Source organism: Talpa occidentalis, unplaced genomic scaffold (assembly GCF_014898055.3).
Source record: "Talpa occidentalis isolate TD23 unplaced genomic scaffold, MPIMG_talOcc4v2.1 talOcc4.9, whole genome shotgun sequence".
In the NCBI taxonomy this organism is placed as follows: domain Eukaryota; kingdom Metazoa; phylum Chordata; class Mammalia; order Eulipotyphla; family Talpidae; genus Talpa; species Talpa occidentalis.
Window position 1 is genome coordinate 50,644,142 of NW_023605305.1, and position 22,070 is coordinate 50,666,211.

General features: G+C 35.1%; 1 protein-coding gene across 1 annotated transcript in view; it reads right to left on the reverse strand.

Annotated features, from left to right (window-relative positions):
* Window positions 1–22,070, reverse strand: part of TNNI3K (TNNI3 interacting kinase) — a 263,002-nt gene that overhangs the window by 175,245 nt on the left and 65,687 nt on the right. The window contains exons 6-9 of the mRNA XM_037498573.1: window positions 14,483–14,581; window positions 10,550–10,688; window positions 3,700–3,844; window positions 3,508–3,612 (exon numbers count right to left, since the gene is read on the reverse strand). Of these exons, the coding sequence (XP_037354470.1) occupies window positions 3,508–3,612; window positions 3,700–3,844; window positions 10,550–10,688; window positions 14,483–14,581 (488 nt within the window). The remainder of the gene's footprint in view (window positions 1–3,507; window positions 3,613–3,699; window positions 3,845–10,549; window positions 10,689–14,482; window positions 14,582–22,070) is intronic.

Below are 22,070 nucleotides of genomic sequence, written 5' to 3' on the forward strand. Positions count from 1 at the left end.
TTAAGCCCTAATTCCCATAATCTCACAAAGTTACTGTATTTATAGAGGTAAAATTTATTTATTTTATTATTTTATTTTATATTTTATATAATTCTTACATCATTTTTCATTTTTGCACAATGTGTGCATTTTCATTTTGGTTATATTCCCTATAAAATTCCCACCCCCCCTTATTCTGACCCTAATCCCTCTTCTCCTCCCCCCAACCCCCACCATAGGGTCTCTGGTCTATATTTGCCTGTTGATTTTGATTTTTACTCTATTGTAATTAGTCTTTTTCCTAGTCCCTTATTTAGGTTTTCTAAATTCCTGCTATGAGTGAGACCATCCAGTATTTTTCTTTGTCTTTTTGTCTTATTTAGAGGTAAAATTTGGAGAGGTAATTAAGTTAAAATAAATCATTAGGGCCCTAGTCCAACATAACTGATGTTCTTATAAGAAAGATTAGTACACAGATAATTAGTAAAGAGATGATCACTTGAAGTCACAAGGAGAAGAGGGCTGTCTATAGGCCAAGATGAGAGAGCTGTTGGGTCAGTGGACACATGGAGTTGCTACTAGAATGACCAGCAGGAGTGGGCAGTGAAGTCCCATCCCCCTTCCAGTATTTCCTTCCCTATGTATCTCTTCCTTATGACTGTTCCTGAGTGGTATCCTCTTATAGTAAGCTAGAAATCTAGTAAATAAACTATTTTTCCTGAGTTCTAGGAATGACTCTAGCAAATTATCAAGTTTGAGGAAGGTGTTGTGATAACCTCTAATTTATATAGTTGTATAGGTGACAACCTGGACTTGAGATTGGCATCCAAAGTGGGAGGCAGTCTGATGGAATTGTGCCATTAATCTGTGGGATCTGACACTAACTCTAGGTAGCTAGTGTCCTATTTGAATTGTAGGGCACTCAAAATCACAGAGAGCAGGAGAATTGCTTAGTGTGTGGAAAACCCACAAAACTGGTATCAGCCATATTCTATTGATAGAAATGAAGTATTGAGTGTTACAGGGGCGTATGATAGTGGTTTTTTTTTTTTTTTTTTTTTTTTTTTTCTTTTCAGACTTAGTTCTAGAAGAGGCAGGAGCCAGTTTGCTGGGTTTTACTGTTTTCTCTTCTATGATTGGTTCTGCCCATATCCTCTTACCTTAATGAAATACCATTATTTTTCCTAATTATTTTCTTTAAAGAAATGCCACTATTCATCTAGCTGAACTGTTACTCCTTTCATGAAGCCTTCCGATAAATCAAAAATTGAGTTCATTGCTACCTCCTCAACATCTTTGTCATTTCAGTCTTATGAACTTACCATATTGTGTTATGGTAACAGATACATCACCTTTGTTTACCTTGACATCTTAGCGCTCCTTTAAGGGGGAAGGAGTTGTGTCATTTTAATGTTCCTACTAGCACCAACCAGTATCTTAACAAGCTTTTCTTGAATAACTGAGGAGAAAATGTCACCAACTTTTTGCAAAGATATTACAATGGATTATATCACCATTAACTATTTGCAAGATAAATAAGACCCATAAAAGTACACTTAAAGTGTCTCATTGTTCCTTTTCAAAGCAACTTACTTACAGGGAATGAGGAGTTCTGAATATATATATATGTATGTATAACTGTATAGTATATGTATCTATACATAGATACATATATATGTATATATATGTATAGAAATGTATTGAGTATTTAGTACATATAATGTACTGTTTTATACACAGTAAAATTCATAACCAGAGTAAATTCCTCATGTAAAAGGAGTTTCTTTGATAAGCATGTGCTTAAAATAAATAGAATAAAAATATTAATGTCATTCCTAGTAGCCATAGGCTCACACAAAACAAGTGGATATATACTTTTTGAATTCCCTTTACTGGTCTTCTCATATAGACAATCTTCAGGAGCTAACAATCACCCTCTGATAATAGTTGGTTACAATTTCTGTGCATAGAATAGCAACGGTTTGAGAAGTAGCCTGAGGTGTATGCCATAACAAGCATGCCTACTGGGGAGAAAGGACACCAGTGACCTGTATATAAAATTTCTAGCAATTGTCACTGGTGAGTAATTTCACTGATCCATTCTGACTGAAGGCACAATTTGAAGAGATCTTGCATCTGTCCTATTACTGAGTATGTATGAAAAAAAGACAAAATATTTTGATACTAGATCACGAAGATATGTAAAAAGCAGGATTTGGAACTAGGCAGGCATTTACTACATGATTTTCTAGGCATAAGAATCTTTGGCAAGTTACTTGCCTCCCTGAGTCTCAATTTTCTCATCTGTGGAAGAGGGATAATAAAACCAACTTCATAAAAAGGTTATGAGGGTTAAATGAGTACGGATGCAAATCATCAGGTACATAGTCACAAATCATCTGGTTATGAAGTCATTGGTTCATAAATGGTGGTTTTCTTACTCTCCCTTTTGGCTGACCTCTTTAGTTGATAAGAAAAATCTGGAAATCCACAGAAAACTTGACAGATTGATGCCTCATGCAGAAGCACAAATTTTAGTTCAGTTTGCAAAATAAAAGTCTCCTCATTTCTGTTATGCACCAGTGCGAAACATGATGTAAATAACATATAGGTCCCAAATACATTGTTTTAAAAGTTGCAAAATAATCAAGAAATCTTTAATGTATAGGTAATGATCACATATTCATGGTCTACTAAATTCAAATTTGTTTGAATTTTTATGACAAAAGAGTAAATTATTGCTAAAAAAGAGGTATTAAAATTTTATAAAATAAAATTTATTTTATTTTAAAATAAAATATAAATAAAATAAAATTTTATTTTATTCCTTCTGGACATCTTAGGGATTCATTGTTCTGAGTTACTAGCAAGCCAACCCTTCCCTGCCTCCATCCCTTACTTCATTTCTTCTTTTCTTTTTTTTTTTTAAACAACATTTGCACACACAGCCACTCCTTCAGTGTTATTTTTCTACAACACACTGTGAAGTACTCTCATGAATTCCTAGGAAGGACCTAATGCCTTTCTAGGTATCTCAGTGGCCACCCTGACTAAGCTTTTACAGGCTGACAGATGGATGTCTTACGTAGATCCATTTTCACATACATTTTAAGTAATAGGGGAAATGTAGGGGAAATGTGTCACATTTGATGCTGATGAATTCTGGTAATGAGATTCTTGTCAGAGGAGGATTATGGACACTGCCCCTTTTGGCAGCTTTCTGCAGAATGAAGTGGAATAGAAGCAATATGCTTACAGATGTGGATATGCTTGTTGCCTTGGCAACATCAGTCCTTGTCTTTGTGGCTGCTGCCGGCAATGCAGCATCTGGCTCTGGCCCCATCTGTTCTATTGAATGTAGCATCTGCCTCTACCTTTTCTTCTGTTCATCTAACTTGGACTCCTTGTCCTCCAACCACCCTCTGCTCTTGCTCTCTGATTACAACATCTGCCACTGTTTGTTTTTGCTTTATATATGTAACTTCATGTCACAGGTTATCAGCTAGGTTTAGTGGTCATTGCACTTACCTGTGAAAAGCTGTTTCACTGAAGATGTTTTCCTTAGTCAGACTTTCTATTCCTGATATTTGGATGATTTCCTTGGCAACTTCATATTTTCCATTATAGCATGCTCTAGAGTTAAAGAAAATATTTTGATAATCTTAAAAATTATACATGCAATATACCTGGAACACCTCTGAAATTGTACATTATACTCACAGGTGCAAAGGGGTATCTCCATAGATATTAACCACATGTGGTTGAACTTCCAAATCACTCTGGAGCAGGTACTTCACTATATCATGGTGTCCAAAGCGAGAACAGAAATGGAGTGGGACATGGTCTTCATTGTCCTGAGCATTCACTGTCATTGACCAGAAAAGAAAGGCTCTGTTATTTGGAATACTGTTTCTCAGTCTTCTCGTGTGTAGTGTCAGGGACTTTTTTCAGTGCTTGAGAGACTCCTGGAAATTGCCAATTAGTGATATTAATAAAGGAAAGTAAGTGCAACCAATTAAAGTTATATGCTATTACCTATTAAACAGTCTTTCTTCTAGCTCCTGTAAATTCCATGGAACATATGTAATCAAATCTATCTTGTACAGTGGAATAGTTCAGGAAACAAATAAGCATCCAAAAGGTACTCATGATCTTATTTCCCTAATTGGGTTCTACCATTCAATATGTTGACAATACTGTAGGAGGTTCTGATTTGACAACACTGTAGGAGGTTCTTAACTGAGAATTGTCATCCTATAGTACACAAAACATTTTTCAATGAAAAGACAATGAGCTTTGGAATGAGGCAGATCTCATCATTTGTTTTATCTGTGATAGTTATTTGGTAGTCAAGTGTTCACTCAATTGTTTTGTGTCCTTTTCATTGGACCATTCTGCCTCACACTCAGGTCCAACATTTGGAAAATTCCCTATACTGAAAGACCTGATTAGTGGCCAAGATAATGTTCCATCACAGAAGCCAAAAAATACACTTTCCAAGTCTCCTTTGCAGCTAGGGCACAGGGTTAACAGATGGTGACCATATGTCTCGTTTAGTCTTGCTGTCCTAGCATAATTTTTAATAGTGACTCTTACTCTCAACAGTGCCCTGCCTTGGACACTTACCTATTGGCTCCTCCAATCAAGACATTTTATCAGATGAATGACACAGAAAAGCAGAGCTTGATTTAGCTGGGCAATGTATTTGGTGGTGGAGTACTTCCATCCTGCTTTCAGTGGCAATGACTGCAACCACAGACTCAGGACCCTGCATTGTTGGTGCTAGGAACACAAATATTGGGATGCATCTTACAAGGCAGTGTGTCTTCATAGAACTAGTTTTGGGTTTTGACTATAGACATAGTTCTTTGCTGTCAGGATTCCAATCTTTCTTGACTTTGCACCTTGTTCTAGGGGAGATTCTGTATGCTACTTGATATTCATTATATGTTGCCTTTATGCATAAATTAGCAAGAGATAGTTTCCAATTCTTGCAAATAAGAACACTTGACTGATACATACTTATTTCTCAACAAGTATTAAATGATCACTATACTGCAGGCACTGTGCTAGATGTTGGAGGTACTGATATCTTATCAGTAACAATGGATACTACAGTTGTGCAGAGGTTGAAAGCATTAAAGAAGATAATGATTACAAAAGATCTCTAACATGATGGCCGCCACATGATAGACATTTAAGGATATGTCTGCTCCTCCTTTTATCAATTTCCTTCCTAAAAATTCCTAAGTGCTAAGACCAATAAGCTATAAATAGTCTGCACTGTCAAATAACATAGTCCAGTTGAACAGGCAATAATTACAGACTTGAAATAATAATAACTGAACAGCAAGCTTCTATATTCTAAATCTACTTAAGCACAACTTGAACAACTAAAATAACTAAATCAATTGTTCTATAGTTAATTTGTTTCATTATTTGACTACTTTGTCCATCTATTCTACGTTGGGTGATTTACTCAAAATAGAAAAAACATAGTTCTTAGCAAATCCTATCTATCAATCTATCTATTTATTATTTATCTACCTACCTACTTGTCTACATACCTATCTATCATTAAAAATTCCAATAGAACTAAAAGAGTTAAAGGAAAGGAATTTTATTTAATGATGAAGAAAGAGAACATAATAATTAATTAAAAATGTGCAAGCAGTTTATTATTGTTGTTATAATCCTCATCTAACATTTAATGAACACTGATTTAGACCTTGTAGCTACTGATTTTGTAGACAGTGATTCTCATTGTCTACCAAGATCTTAAGTCAAAGGAAAATCTTTAACAAAGTCACTGAACTCCTCCTTCGAAAGCTGTTATTGAAAAATAAGTCTTTGAATCTTTCTATTAACAAATGGTTCAGAAGGACACCTTTCCTTCAGAAGAATGTTCCTAGTTGTTTTGATTTCTTCCTTTTATGACACTTTTCCTTTGTTCACATTCTGTTGGAAGCCTGGGAAAGTCAATACTGTCAGTCGATGCTTGAGAACAGTCGGGAGTCCAGGGCATTTGGAGGTCACATAAGATTCCTTGAGGTCCAGAGGGTACATTGTAAAGCAGAATCCGCATTATCTTCCATTAATTCATAATTTGTCTTTGGCCATCCCTGGCCACACCCTACGTTATTTGCCTCTAGTTGAATCAATATACTTCAAAGTAGATTATCTAAGTACTTGGCAAATTACCTGCAGTGTCCTAGATTTTCTTCCTATCAAAGAATATATAAATACCAACCAAAGGGACAAGTCAGGAAAAATAGGACACAGTGTATGTATATGCACCTGTATTTCTCCTTTAGTCATTGTGATCTGCTTAGTTTTGTCCTGGACTAATTTGCAAAAGCAAGAATTTTATGTATTATTATATCTTACCTGAGGAAAATTGAATGTTTGAATGATAATTCTATTTACTCTGACCTGCCGTCTTACTGAGAGATTTAAATAAAGGAGAATTTTAAGCAAAGGAATACCATATAAATAGTCATTAAGAAAACAGTACCCAGTCTTCTACTTTGATCAGCAATGTCTTTTGGAAGAAAGATTGAGTGAATGAGTAGGTAAATGGATACCACTTTTTGCTTATTTCTGCTTATTGATGTTAAAGATAAAATAAAAATTTCCATATTAGCTCAGCGATACCAGAACATTCCACTAACTTGAAAACAATTACTAAGCGTATCTTAAGTACATTTTCAACAATAAATCTGAGTAAAAGCTCTCACATATTTTGAGAAATAAAATATTGTTCCTGCCCTAAAAATTCCTGTGGCTTTTAAAAATATCCATTTCCTTGTTAAAAGAGTGATGACATTTAACATTCAAATGACAAAACTAATAAAATCTGAATTTTAAATTTCCTATTTTTAACTTTATTAAAATGATAAATCGTGAGGATTGTATCACTATTTTCTTCTTATGGAGTCCAGCAATATTTTGACCTTTTCAGTCTCATTCAATAAGCATTACATTTCTCCTTTTTCATTGCCCTAAGAGCTATAAGGCAGAAGACTATAGACTTAAAACATATGTGACTGAATAGGTCAGCCTCCCAAACATGCTTAACTGAAGAGGTTGCTTCAGAATTAAATTGTGGCTGATTTTGTAACCTGAATTTATTTTCATTTGTGACATTCTGTTACCATGGAAACATACTGTAAATACCAGATTTCAAGTTGTGCTCCTTTTGGGGGTCATTCATTTAATCTTCTTTTTATGTCCATTTATCATTTATGTCCCTTTTTTTAATGTCCATTTATCATAGGTAAAGTCCAGTTTTAAAATAAATCATCTGGAGGCTGAGCTACATTTTGGAATAAGTGAACTAGCTGATAATAAGAACTATACAGTGTCTGGTCAGCACAATAGATCTTCCGGTTTATTTGCTGCAATTGGTTGAAGTGCAAAAGGGATTTACCATAAAGTATATAGTAGAGAGAAATAACTGAGTCAAAAAACTGAGTCATATCATCTCTTGATTTTTTTAAATGATTGAGTAGGAGGCATGTAATGTTTGTGTGAAACTGAAAGAAAATGTTAAAAATTATATTGATGCTGAGATGGAGGGGGAATTTGGGTGCAGTACACATTTCCATGTGTTTTTGGTAAAAGAACCCTTTGATCCTAGAGACTTGCTGATTGCAAACAACACTCATTTTGACACCACTGAGCTTTGGAGTCGCCCAAAGGAATAAAAAGTTGAAGTTGGCATTGATAATAAAAGGAAAAAGTGATGAAGTTCCTGACCCTTTGGAAAAAAATGAGGCAGTTTCAAAAGCACAATTATCCATTCAGTGATTCACAAAAGTGTTACCTCTGCCTATTCTAAACTAACAGGATCAAACAGACTGCTTGAACAAGGTCCAATGAACAGTATTCCTTGCATTCTGACAACACAGGTTGTTTATGATAATTCTGTAGAAAAGATGCCTGAGTAATTACACACTGGATTGCAGAAAATGACACAAACTGTTTTTGCAAAGTTCACAAAATAAAATAATCCTTGTATCCAAGATGGAAACTGCTCTCCTCACACTTCACCAACATTGTTTCTGGAAGTCTTTGTACTTTCTTTATGAGTAGTTAGAAACATTGATTAGCTTTATTAAATGACTGTTTGTCTGGATTTTGGACAATGGAACTGGCAGTTTTAGAGCTTTGACAACCATGTCCTTTTGGAAATGTGCATCATTTCTGCTGCAAAGGCCAGCAGCTCTTACAGCTGGGCTTTTAATTAGGTCTCTTGGGGGTCATGGAAGGATGTTGGCTATGCCTGAGAGAATTTAATGACAAGATATAACTGAGTAAATTTTTGTCTAAAAATAAAGTTTGTGAGGAATAGAAAAAGATGATTTTTTTCAATACCCTATTATTGAGGTAATATTGCTTGACAAAATTATATATAATTTAGAGGTATGAACCACCCCCATCACATGTATGTTACTACACCACACCCAAAGCCAAGGCACCCATAGTCCTCCACCCCTGTGCATTGTGCCTCCTCTCTACTTTGCTATCTACCTTCTCCCTCCTTTTCTGGTAGCCTCATTCTGTAGTCATATTTCTAGGGTTTGTGATTGGTTTGGTTTTATCTGGTACTTTGTTTTGTTTCTTTATATTCCACATATAAATGATATCATTCAGTATTTTTCTTTCTCCTTCTCACATATTTTGCTTTAGCATTGTTTTCTCCAGTTCTATCCATGTTGTTGCAAATGGCAGGTTTGTCTTTTTTATAGCTGAATAGTATTCCACTGTGTACATAGACCATATTTTTTTCATCTGTTTTTGGGCATTTATGTTGTTTCCATAGTTTGACTACTTAAATAGTGCTTCAATAAACATAAGAGTATGTTATTTTACCTTTAATCAATTTTCCAGAATTTTATAATTAAAAAACTAAAAGTTATGGGAAATATTATTCTATAGTTAAAGTTTTTCTGTGTATTCTAAATCTTTTTTCCCAACCTGATCACACTCTATCGCCATTAAAAATAACAGCAGTCTCAAATATTGGAGCAGAGATAGGGAGGAATTTGCAATCTTATTTATTGCTCTAGGGGTAAAAACAGTGCAAACACTCAGGAAAGTTGTCTAAAATTTCCTAAAAAGCTAAACATATGGATATCTCTTGAACCAGATTTAAGATTTAGAGTCCCCAAATCTAAAGCAATCCCTGAGATAAACACACGTGTACAAAAAAAATTGAACATGAATGTTGACAACAGCAATATCCATAAAAGTCAAACACTAAAAACATAAATGTCCACTAGGGATGCAACGGGCAAACTAATTGTGGTATATTCATGAAATCTTCATCAGTGAAAAAAGAAAGTTATGATTCATGCAGCAGCATGGATAAATGTAAAAATCATCTTGCTGGTCAAAAGAAGACAGCCACAAAATGAGGTTAAATTCAAGAACAGTAAACCCTAACTTATGCAATAGAAGCCAGCATGTTTATTACTTTTGGTGGTGAAAGCTATTTACTGAGAAGGCACAGGAAACTTTCCAGAGTTAACTTTTCAGATGAAAATATTCTATCTTGATCTGCATAGTTTTTGCATAAATCTTTGCATAAGTAAATATTCACTTTAGACTCCAGAATTTTGCTTATGTAAGTTTTACTCATTAAAAATTGATTAGTGAAGGGCTTCCCCGGTGGTGCAGCAGTTGAGCAATGGGCTGCGAAGCTGCCCACAGCCTCTGCAGCGGCGGTTCAATCCCCAGCTGGTAGGCGAGGGTTCCACATGGTGCTCAGACCTCTCCTGCTGCCCGCTGCTCCCCTCAGCAGTGTATTTCGTCAGTCTGCCTGTTCTGTTCCCCGCTCTGGCTCTGGTGAGTTCTCTCACCCTCCCATGCTTCTGTCTATACCCAGTGCTTGTATAAATAAATAAATAAATCTTAAAAAAAAATAAAAAAAAAATGATTAGTGAAAAACACACACAGCTTCCATAGTAGTTGGACCAGTTTGTACTCCCACCAGCAATGCAGGAGAGTTCCTTTTTCTCCACATTTTCACCAACATTTGTTGTTGCTTGTTTTTTAAATATGTGCCATTCTACTGGTGTAAGAGGGTATCTCATTGTAGTTTTGATTTGCATTATAGTAAAATCAAAATCAAAATCAACAAACAACTATAAACCAGAGACACACTTGCGGGGGGAGGGAGAGTAGGATCAAAACAAGGTGGGTGGGAATTGTATGGGGACTATAACCAAGGTGAAAATGCACACATTGTACAAAAATGAAAAATTATGTAAAAATATAAAAAAATTTAAAAAATAATTAGTGAAAAGCAACAAATACAAAAAATATATTTAGGAAAAACTATCCCTTATTATTCCTGGAACACCTAATGTTAAGTGTTAAGGTATGTCAAGAAGACTTCACATATAGATTTAATTAATATATTAAAATAATAAATTATGACTTGAAGAACAAATTATACATGAGTACAGGATTAATTGCCTATAAGATTATTCTTCAAATAAGGAAAGTGAAAGTAAAAAGGTATAAAGTAAAAAATAAGAAGGATCTTCTCAATATACAATCTTACCATCTGCTTTGCTGCCTTCTTCCATCAAGAGTTTTACAATATTAAAGAATCCTTTTGCAGATGCTAGGTGCAGGGGCCTATCTCCAACTTCTCCACTTACATTTACATCAGCACCAAATTTCAAAAGGAGGCGAGTTACCTAAAAGATCCGTTCATTTAAATGTGAAAAGTCAAGCCATAATGCAAAGTTTTCAGCAACATGGAAGAGGACATATAATTAGGACCTCCCCATATGTTAGTTTCATCTGAAAATAGCAGAAAATCTTGACCCAACCAGCCTGAACAGTAAGGAGTTTTTATACCAAGAAATATAAAACTGAAGCAGCTTCAGGGTTGGGTTTTTATTGTACAAAAATAAACCTCTCTAAATTAGTCACCCATAATCATCTTCAAACAATCTTTTCCAAAGTCTCCTGGTCAAAGGCAGCAGTGGTTTCATGGTTGCTGCATGCATAGATTATGGAGAGTCATTTTGCTATTGGAGTTCTGGATGTGTGAATAAAAGGCATTAGTCCTCAGCATCTTCCTCTGCGAGCTAAGCCACCACATCCAAAGGGACAGAGAGAGATCAAGTATTAAATGACTTACAAGTCTTCCAGTGTTGTTTCAGGTAATTTGCGGGATCATTTCAATTCATTTAATCACTTAGAAACCCTCCAAGTAATTTCTCTAGACCTGACACTGCCTCCCATTGGAATTTCAGAAGTCATCACAGCGATCCTAAGTGATAAGGTAGGAGGCATCTGTGTTCTTAAAATACACCCCTTAATTGTCCTGAGCACAGAGATGTGAGTATAAAGTGAATTCAAGCTCTAAAACTAAACCTATCTTTATGGCACCAAATAAATATGTCTTGGACAGAAAACTCTCAAGAGCTTGGTACATATTTGATAGAAACTCTAGGCAAAAAATTAACTCTGTGAGATGTGGGGAAACTTCCTATTGAGTTAGTGGATAATGAACTTGGGTTCTGAATCAGGCTTCTGCTTTTTAAGCTTTGTCACCTCAAACAAATTATTTGACCTTTTGAGACTTGAGTTTCTTCAGCACTACAGATGAGCATAGTTCTACCTTATGAATTGTTGAGAAAATTAAATAAGTAATTACATGTAAAACACTTAGATAAATGCCTGATACTTAGTAAGTGTTGGTAGGTCCAGCAGCACCAAATATGGAACATGTACACATTATTCCTTTGTTGCCTAATGAACAGGCTGATACTTAATTCAGGAGAAATCAGAACAGTAAGAGTTTAGTCTCAAGAGCCTTGCACTCCTAAGCAGATATTTCCACTTACACAGACTCCATAAATTCTGGTTATGTGACTTTTTAATGGACAGATTTAAACTACCTTTGAAATAGATCGTCTATTAAGCACTATTATTACATACCTACAAAATATTGCTCTTGGTATAAAATGGTACAGAACATCTACTCTTCCACTTAAAAATAAGTAAATAAACAAATGGCAAGGAACATGGCACATTAGGCACATTTATATATCGAATGTACCATTCTCCAGTCAGCATATTTTAGCAAATGACAATAGCATCCATAAATTACTTATGTGCTGTTTTTGCACACAGAAAGTGAATAGTACCTTATCATAAAAGGGCCATGCTCATTTTAGCATAATTTTATAAGACTGTGACTATATATTCAGGGAAAGTAAACAAATTTAACTCTCCATCCAACATGCATAGGAGCTCTTTATATTTCTATTGGGTGATGAGGTTAAATGCCAAAATGGATGAATCTACAAATGATATGCATTGTGTATATTCTGTCTGTGCTTGAAGTTAGAAAAGTGTGGAATCTTTTTAGCACCTGGGCTTTTGGACTCTGTACTTTCAAAGGCATTTTCAGTGCCCAGCTCTTCAGTGCACACCAGTGCCCTCTAAGCAGCACATTAATGAAATGAGCAATCTTCCCTAGCTATAGGTCATGCTTCACAAGTCTGAGAGTGTCCAAGTATATACCAGCTAGCAAAGAAATAAAGGCAAAATGACTAGGACAGAGCAGACACACAAGTTTACATTTCAACTTGAGATCCTCAGGAGAAACGACATGACCTCCATGAAGGTAAAAATAAAATTTTATTCCATAATTGAGGAAGACTAGAGACACAGAAATACAAAATGTGGAAAAATGAAAACAGGGTATCAAAAAAGCCTATCTGATCATATTCACATTTATGTTACATGTGGGTCTATTTAATTCCTTGAGCTACCTGAGCTGAGAGAGCTTCATCAATATCATTGATAAGAAGAAGCAAATAATAGCTAATTTCAGGTTGTGGCAATTTTTTTCAAAAATCCAGATAGGGCCTCCCCTGGTGGCGCAGCGGTTGAGCGCTGGGCTGCGAGGCTGCCCGCAGCCTCTGCAGCGCTGGTTCGTTCCCTGGCCGCCGGCAAGGGTCCCACAAAAAAATAAATAAATAAAAATAAAAATGTAATAATAAAAATCCAGATAAAGGTATCAATATAGTGTGTGTCCCATAACATGAGTTCACTCAGCTGGTAACACATTAAGTTCATAAGGTTGTCACAAAGGACAAATAATATTATTACTGAATGAGAGTATACTGTAAATTTCAAAGCATGCTATTCATATTTGTGTTATTTTCTTACAAATATAAAATATTAAAAATATGTAACTGTTATATAATTATATATTTAAAGCACATTTAGTTTATCTAGGTTATTCATATATTAGTTTTCTATTGCCACTGGAACAAATTACCACAAATTTATTGGGTTAAAATAGAGATTTATTTTCTTATAGTTTTGATGGTCAGAAGTCTAAAATCAAGGTATCAGCAGGTTTCATTCCTCTAGAGATTTATATTTCTTGCTTTCTCAGCTGCTATAGACTGCGTGCATTCCTTAGGGGCTCTTTCTTTGTATCACTTTAATCATTTGTTTCCATTGTCACATCTCCTATTATTGATTCTGATTTCCTGCTCTCTTTTATAATGACCCTTGTGATTAAATTAGGCCTATCCAGAGGATCTCCCCAACTCAAGATCTTAACTTGATCACATCTGCAAAGTCCCTTTTAAGGTAACATTCACAGATTCTAGAGATTAGAATGTGAACATATTTTAGGAGATATTTTAGAGACACCATATCCTATGACAGTAGAAAAGAGGAAACATCTCTGAAAAACACGTTTGTTTTTTAGATAACTGATGGGACGGCCTTTATATATTGTAATCGTTATTAACATGATCTCAGTGACATTTGTTGAGCATTTGTTAAACACTCTGCTCTCATCCTAACAGCAAACCTATAAGGTAGGTTCTTTTAATATTTTCATCATTTAATCAATGAAGAAACTGGAGATTAGAAAGATTATATAATCTACACATGATCACAAACTAAGGAATATTCAAACTCACTGATTTCTGTGACAGCAGGCCTGCTAATGTGCTCTACCGCCTCCCTTTTATATTGAAATAGTGAAAGGGAATTAAAACAACAATTGCAGTATTTCTAAGGATCTATTAGTTCATCAAGGGTGAAAATGATGACAGAATAGCAAAAATAATTCAAATGCTGTCTAAATATCATTTCCTTTAAGCTAGGGCAGTTCAAAAATTTGCCTACAGGGCCTTCCCCAGTGGCACATCGGTTGGCACAGTACTGTGGGGCTGTCCGCAGCCTCTGCAATGGGTTAGATTGCCGGCAGGGCAGGGAGATTCCCACATGGCACGGCAGACCTCTCCTGCCTGGCCTGCTGCTCCCCTCAGCAGTGTGTCTCAGTCGTCTGCCTGTTTTGCTCCCTGCTCTGTCTCTGGCAAATCCTCTCACCCTCCCACGCTTCTGGCCTGTACTCCAGCTCTTGTATAAATAAAATGAATCTTTAAAAAAAGAAAATTGCCTACAGCATGAAAGTGGTCCCCTACCTATGGAGATCTACTGTCAGACTTACCTGCTCATGCCCATAATATGCTGCAATGTGCAATGGGGTGAAAAAAACAGCATCTTGAATGTTGACATTAGCTCCATGTTGCAGCAGCACATCAGTAGCCTAGATAAGAAAGAGTTTGATTAGGAGCATCATGTGGGTATTTGTTAATCAAAATTAATTTTACAACCACCAAGCATAACTCTTCTTCAAAAGTCACCATCTTAAAACGCATTGCCCTTCTCCAATTATATGGTAAAACAGCGTACTATTTCCTGCTCCTTTGAATCTCTGTTCTCATTATTTTCTTTTTTTTTTTTTTTTAAGATTTATTTATTTATTTACATAAGCACGGGGTATAGTCAGAAGTGCGGGAGGATGAGAGAATTCACCAGAGACACAGCAGAGAGAAGAATAGGCAGACTGACGAGGTACATTGCTGAGGGGAGCAGCGGGCGACAGGAGAGGTCTGCACACCATGTGGGACCCTCCTCCAGTAGCTGGGGAGCAGCCGGGGATCAAACCAGCGCTGCAGAGGCTGCGGGCAGCTACACAACCCAGCGCTCAACCACCATGCCACGGGGGAGGCCTCTGTTCTCATTATTTTCTGATCCAGGAATTCTTTTCTGACCATCTACACATGTTTAAACCCAAATGAAATGCCTTCTTCTCCAAGATTTCTTTGACTTTCCCCCTTCCTTGCCAACTGACTTGTTGAATTTGTTTTCTCTACTCTTAAATCTCATGTAACTTTCTTTCATTCTATTTAAAGTATTTTAAAAATGTATATACATACCTTATTATCCCTCCAAAGATCAAAAATTTAAAAGACAAAATAAGTATAAGATTCATGTTTATATATATTCCTACCTTGGTATGTTGCTAAAAAAATTGTAATCACTCAATAAGCATTTGCTGAATGAATGAGCAAGCAAAAACCATTTCCAGGAGGTAGTGACCAACGGTCTTCAATGGAAGTCATAGACTTCCAACAAATTTGCTGATCTTTCAGGTTGTTTCTCCTCCCAATGTCCTCATCTCTAATTCTTTCTTCTCTGGAAAACTAACTGGAGTCATTTCTTTCAGATATTTATTTTATTGTGGGTTTTCCTAATGCATTATTCTTCAGTTGGTCAAATAGCATACATTTTGAAATTTTAAAAGCTCTATTAAGACTTAGAAGAGAAAACAGAAAGATGGGATCTAAGAGCTCAAAGGAATACCCTGGTTTCTTTTCACATTGTCTAAATCTTTCATCTTTTACTAGGAGCTCAAAGGGACTTTTGCTCCTATAAATAAATTACCACAAAGGTTAAGTTTCCTTGCCTATTTGAATCATAGCCCTCAGAACTGAAGAGAGATCACAGATATTACATAACAAATCCTGTGTTTTCAAGTAGAAGACAGAGAAATAGAGGATTTAGAACACTTCTCCAAATCATGGAGCAAGTCAATTTCAGCAGGAGAGTGAATTTTAATCTCTAGCCTCAAGCTTAGTTTCTGAATGCTCCATAGTTTTAAATAGGTCATTCAATCATCCATTTTTTCATGCATCACAATTTATTGAGCATATATGCATCAAACTGTATGATTTTTACATACTGACTCTTACACTTTATTCAATAACTGCAACAGAATTAGAGCCAATTATAGCTGTCATATGAAAGATGAGGCATTTATTTAGAATTGTTGAAATTCCTTATGTGTACTAATATATAAGTAAGGTGGATAGGCTCCTATATATTCTCAGAACAAATATTTTGCTCGTATTTGAGTATTGCTGACTAATGATCAATAGAATACACACCATGTGCAGAGTTTTTAAAAAAAGGTTAAGTCACAATTAAGATTTATTGATGGAATATTATGTGCCAGGCCCTGAACTAAGTCAATCAATGTAAGTGGAATCTCCTATATTCCTCTCCAAAACAGAGAAAGATAGGTTCTACTCTCCCATTTTAAAGGTGAAGAAACAGCCTCAGGCTAGTGTTACTCATTTGAAGTCATGAAAATATTAAGGGACAGAAATGGTATTCAAATCTAGGTCAATTTGATCAAAGTTTCTTTCCTTCAGGTCCCTCCTGTGACCTTGATCTCATTAACATTAACCTTTAAATAAATGAACTAACTGAATCAGTCTCAGATAAAAGGAAGTTTCTGTCTGCAGAAGCTCTGTAGATTTGGCTTGGAAATGAATGCCAGAGCCATTTATATTAAGTGCCTGGTATCTTAAACTTCATGTGTCTGGAAGTTCAATCTTAGGGACCTTTAAAGCAGGTCACAAATGATCAAGCTAAATGAAGCTTTTTATAATTTCTCTTATTTTAAATATAGCATAAAATAAAGTAGATAGCATGGATTTTTATTGTAAAGAGCATCCATGAATGTTAACATAGAGCGCCAATTTCTTAGGCCTGGTTCCAGAACTAACTTTCATTCTAAAAGATAATAGCTCCTAGGCTTCAATAAATAGTCTAAGGCAATTTTTTTTCCTATTAAGTTTGCATCTATCCAGTTATTCAGAAGGTCAATCTTTTGACTGAACATCATTAATTATGAAATGTTGGCCTTCTGAGAAACTGTCAAAATCTAAGTTTTAATGAAACTGTGCAGTCATATTGAACTGTAATGTTTAGTTTGTTTTAAAATTCAAGAAATATTTATCATTGGGGCAATGTATATTGGAACCATCTGAGTAATTTCACATTATTTATATGAATAGAATGCATTTATTGATTTTTGAAGTCACGGTGGAAAGCGCTTTCCTCTGTAGTCTTATGGGAACATAATACATTGTGATAGAAAAATATGCTTGCCATTTGGCTAAGACATATACACATATTATTCACATTTACAGTGTTATAAACCAATGTTACCTTAATTTAAAAAGAAATAATAGTTAAATGTACTGATAAGAATGTTTAAGAAATATATTTATCAAATTATTTTATACATACTTCCCATCCTCCAGAATCTAAAAAGTTGGCAAATCAACTTTACATTCTTCCTACTTCAGGAAGTGCCATGAAGTCACAGCATGTAACTATTTTATTCACCCAAGTATATGCTAGGCATCCAAATAATTTTTGAACTAGACTATATGTCTAGTAAGAATAAACATTTGGGATATGTACCTATCATCACTCATCAGGAAATTTAAACGTTGTAAATATATGATAGAAATTTTAATTCCATTCAACAAGGATTAATCATTTATTTCAGATTAACCTTCAGTAAACCTCAGCTGCCCGTTACATGCCAGAAACTTTGAGTCTTACATACATTATTTCATTAAGGTTTTGCAGGACATAACTTGTGCTTTTGAAATTTATTTGATAAAGTTTTGATTTTTTCCCTTCAAAATCAATAAAAAACTATTAAATTATAAACTAGACAAAGTTTCCTATCTGAGAAAGGATATATTGATAATCTTTATACTCTTTAAGTAAATAAACTGACATACTAAATTTGTGTGACATGTATATTAGTATTATTACATGAAAGAACCAAGATTCAATTTTTGTCCAATAACTTGGTACCTTTTACTAATGGAAGGATAAGCTCCATAAGTGCTTATGTGGTTGTTATCTGAGCAAATAAAATTGATCAAAATAAGTTATTTTGATATTAAGGGAGTTAATATATAAATTACTATTTACAGATTTTTTTAAGATTCAAGTGGAGTCCTTTTAATTTCCAGGCTGCAATTTAAACACATGTTTATACATTGTGTTCTTTCTTCTTAGAAAGACTCCATTCTATTTCAATATGTGCAGTACACCTAGTCTCAAGGTGAATTTCAGTTCTTGTGTTCTCCATGAGATTCCTTGGCAAACATTTTTCTGTATTGATCATATCTTTCTCGAAATGATTATGTATCCTCACAATTTAATTTTTAAATTATCACTGTAGGTAAACCATTATTACATAAAATTTTAAGCTTTTTTTCATGTTCTAAACTTCTCTCAATAAAAGGTATGAAGTTTTGACTTCAAGTAAAATAACTTTTCATCTGAGACATTGGAATTTAATTAGGCTAACTAAAATAGTCAGACCATATTTAAATTTAGACTCTAAAAGTAATGCCTATAAGAGAAAAGGTACTCTTTGTTCTTGCTTGCAATTGTTTCTTGTACTGTATGACTTAAACTTATTTGTCATAACCCCAGTTTGTCTCTCCCATCCTTCATCTTATTAAAGTCATTGAACAATGATGAATTAAAAATGATCAAGTCAAGAGGAACTAAACATCCGGGGAAGAGAAAGCAGAATAGGGTAAATTCTAGGTGTAACAAATAACAATCACTCTCAGTAGAAAGTGTCAAAATCAAGTACAGTGTCTAATACCTAGTAGACATTCAATGAGTATCTGTACTTTGAAATCAACTTTTCTCTAAGTGGTATCTCATTTTTAATGACTTTTTTGAGTCTTCCTCAAATTTATGCTTATATCAATGCTTTTCTTCAAATTTATAGTTTTTTTCAGGCCAAAATTTTCTCTTCTCTAGGTTTTTATCTAACCTTTATTATTAAAACTTAATAGAAAAAAAATAAAACTTATAGAGAGCAGAACCATGAGGTTATACTGGAATAATAGCTATTTTCATTTAGTGGAAAGTATGAACAGCAAAGCTTAGAGAAAAATATTTCTAAAGTCTTTGTGTCAAGAATTAAAAATGATTCCCAAAACATTAATATGCAAGTTGATTTAGATTTTATAATTTTTCAGTTATTTCCAGTTATAATATTCAGTAATCAGCCAATTGTGTCCCCAAACTATTGTTCTCTCTTCTAAACTTTAGAACCTTCTTTGAAGAGTAGTACGTTTTGTCCACATTTTCTCATCACCTATTCACTCTTCAGCCCACTGGAATTTGACTTCAAACCTCACTATTCCAGGCAAAATTCTTTGGAAAATGATATCAAAGTTTCCCACTTGCCCATTTTTTGGTCTTTACCTTATAGTAATATTTCTGCAACATTGGTTTCTATTTTTCTTCTTTGAAATCCTATGTCCTTTAAATTAATTGACATCCCAATCTTTGAAGTTGCTCCCTACCTCTCTGCCTTATTATTCCTCTTCGGTGGTGCCTGTTCCTCTATTCATCTCTTAAGTGTTTCTTATATTGCTCACTCCTCACTGACACTTGTTTTTCCTCTTTATCTCCTTTGTCTGCTTTATTTATATCAATAAATGCAAAGCATTTAGCAAAATGTTTGATACATAAGAGTAAGTGTTCAGGGCCTCCCCGGTGGCGCAGTGGTTGAGCACTGGGTTGCGAAGCTGCTCGCAGCCTCTGGGGCACCGGTTCGATCCCCGGCTGCTCCCCAGCCAGCGGAGGAGGGTTCCACATGGCGCACAGACCTCTCCTGCCGCCCGCTGCTACCCTCAGCAGTGTACTTCGGTCCTTCTGCCTGTTCTGCTCCCTGCTCTGGCTCTGGTGAATTCTCTCACCCTCCCGCACTTTTGACTGTACCCAGTGCTTGTATAAATAAATAAATTAATTAAAAAAAAAAGTAAGCGTTCAATAAGTGGTACTGAACTATTAGATATATCCTACTCCATTAGTCTCTAGTTGATTTCAACAATTACTACTATTACTATTGTTACTACTTCTGTTGCTCCTGCTGCTTACGACTATTATTACAACACATATGCACAAACATTTTTCTCTTTACTTGCCACTCTGTTTCCCAAATGCCTTTACCTTGGGTTAATAAAATCCCCTGCATTTATCTCATCTTTATCACCTGTCCTTTGATTCCTATTAATGTAAATGAAGCATTAGAAGGCAAAGAGAACTAATATTTCTTGAATGTGTGCTGTGAGAATATCTATGTGACCTAAATAGGAATATGTATCTCATTTATTGCTCACAACAACTTTATGGAATTGTTATTAATAGCCTCATTAAAAAAAATGGAAGGACAATGAAATTCAGATTTATGTAGCTTTTATAAAAAGAGCTAAAGTTTAAATTCAGATCTTTGGGATTCCAAATCATCATAAGAACTCATGCTGTTTTCTTCTTTTGTGTCTTATTATTTGGGGCCAGCTAGCAATTCTTTACCATTGCAACAGTCCTATAGGACATATAGCTCTTGGTTAATGTAAATTTCCAAGGATACCATATTGGTTGCATATTTGTCAGAATAATCCTGACAGTGTAATTGTACCCAGTTGACTGAAAAAAAAATTAAATGAATTCTAAATAGGAGTTGTATGTTAGGAATATTAAAGAATCTTACCATCATAAAAAGTTAAGGATTTTATCTAAAATTTTTCCAGAGTGGCTTACCAAGAGAAGTTTCTTTAAATTTTTATTGATATAACATCATATATGCTTCATATATCAGCATTATTATTTGTAGTGTATCTATATATACTATATAGTATCTATATATACTATATCTATATATCTAGATATACTGTAGTATATCTATATATATGATCACAACAGAAATCTATCATCATACAGTTGATCTTGTTTATGTATTTAACCTAGCCTCCAACCCTCTCTCCTCTGGTAACGACTAATCTGTTCTCTGAATCTAAGAGTTGATTTTTGTTTTGTTTTGTCTCTTTGTTCCCATTGATAATTGAATTGTGAAAGATGTAGTATAGATTTACAATGGAATACTACTCAGCTTTTAATATAAAAATATGAAATCCTGCCATTTGTGACAAGATGACTAAATCTAGATGGCATTATGCTAAATGAATAAGTCAGAAAGAGAAAGAAAAACACCATATATTTTTCCCTATATGGAAGACAAAGCATGTTTTGTCTTTAAAAAGATCCTAGTAATAATATAGCAAATGGATTGAGAAGTAGCCAGGAATGGAAGTAGCATCATCAGTCAGTAGTCAAAGAGAGAGAGATAGGATGTGATGAGTTGAGGTAGTATAATAACTTTGAAGTGGAGAATGTATTTTAGAAATATCAATTGGTAGAGGCATAGGCCTTAGAACATTGGAGAAGTGAGGAGGGAGAAATACGATGATAAGCTACCTACAAATGATTATAAAAAGGAAACTATGAGGGGAGAGGGACATGATGATACAACTGTCTAATTCATGAATTTAGGAAGTAGGGGATATCATTATCAACTACAGTTCTATCTCTCAGATTAATCACTTGTAATAGCTACATTTTCCTAATAGCACTTAGCTGCTTGATGCACATTTATCCAACACCACAAGTTGGTTCCATTGGGGTAAATCACTCAATCAAGATGTGAGCATAATTCTCCAATAACTGTTTAAAGATATGACAAGGATATTGTAGGGGCGGGAATGACACGGAGCAGGTTTTCTATGATCCCATGCAGACTGGGAAAAGGAGGAATCAGAGTCCTGGAGACTTCAGAGGCTTTTGCAGGCTTTTTATTTACATTTACCAGGCGTATGGCAGGCAGGAGTGCTGGGGGGCCAGGAGGCTGGCAGCCCTCCCAGCCCCCAGAAAATCCTCACTCTATCTGGGCTTTCTGGCATTCTCTCTGCTTCTCTTCTCTCAGCTTCTCTGCTCCTGCTGGCGTCCCCGTGACACCAAAGCCCAGTCTAAGCCCAGGTGAATCCCATCTACATAGGCCCATACCCTACTCCAGGTGC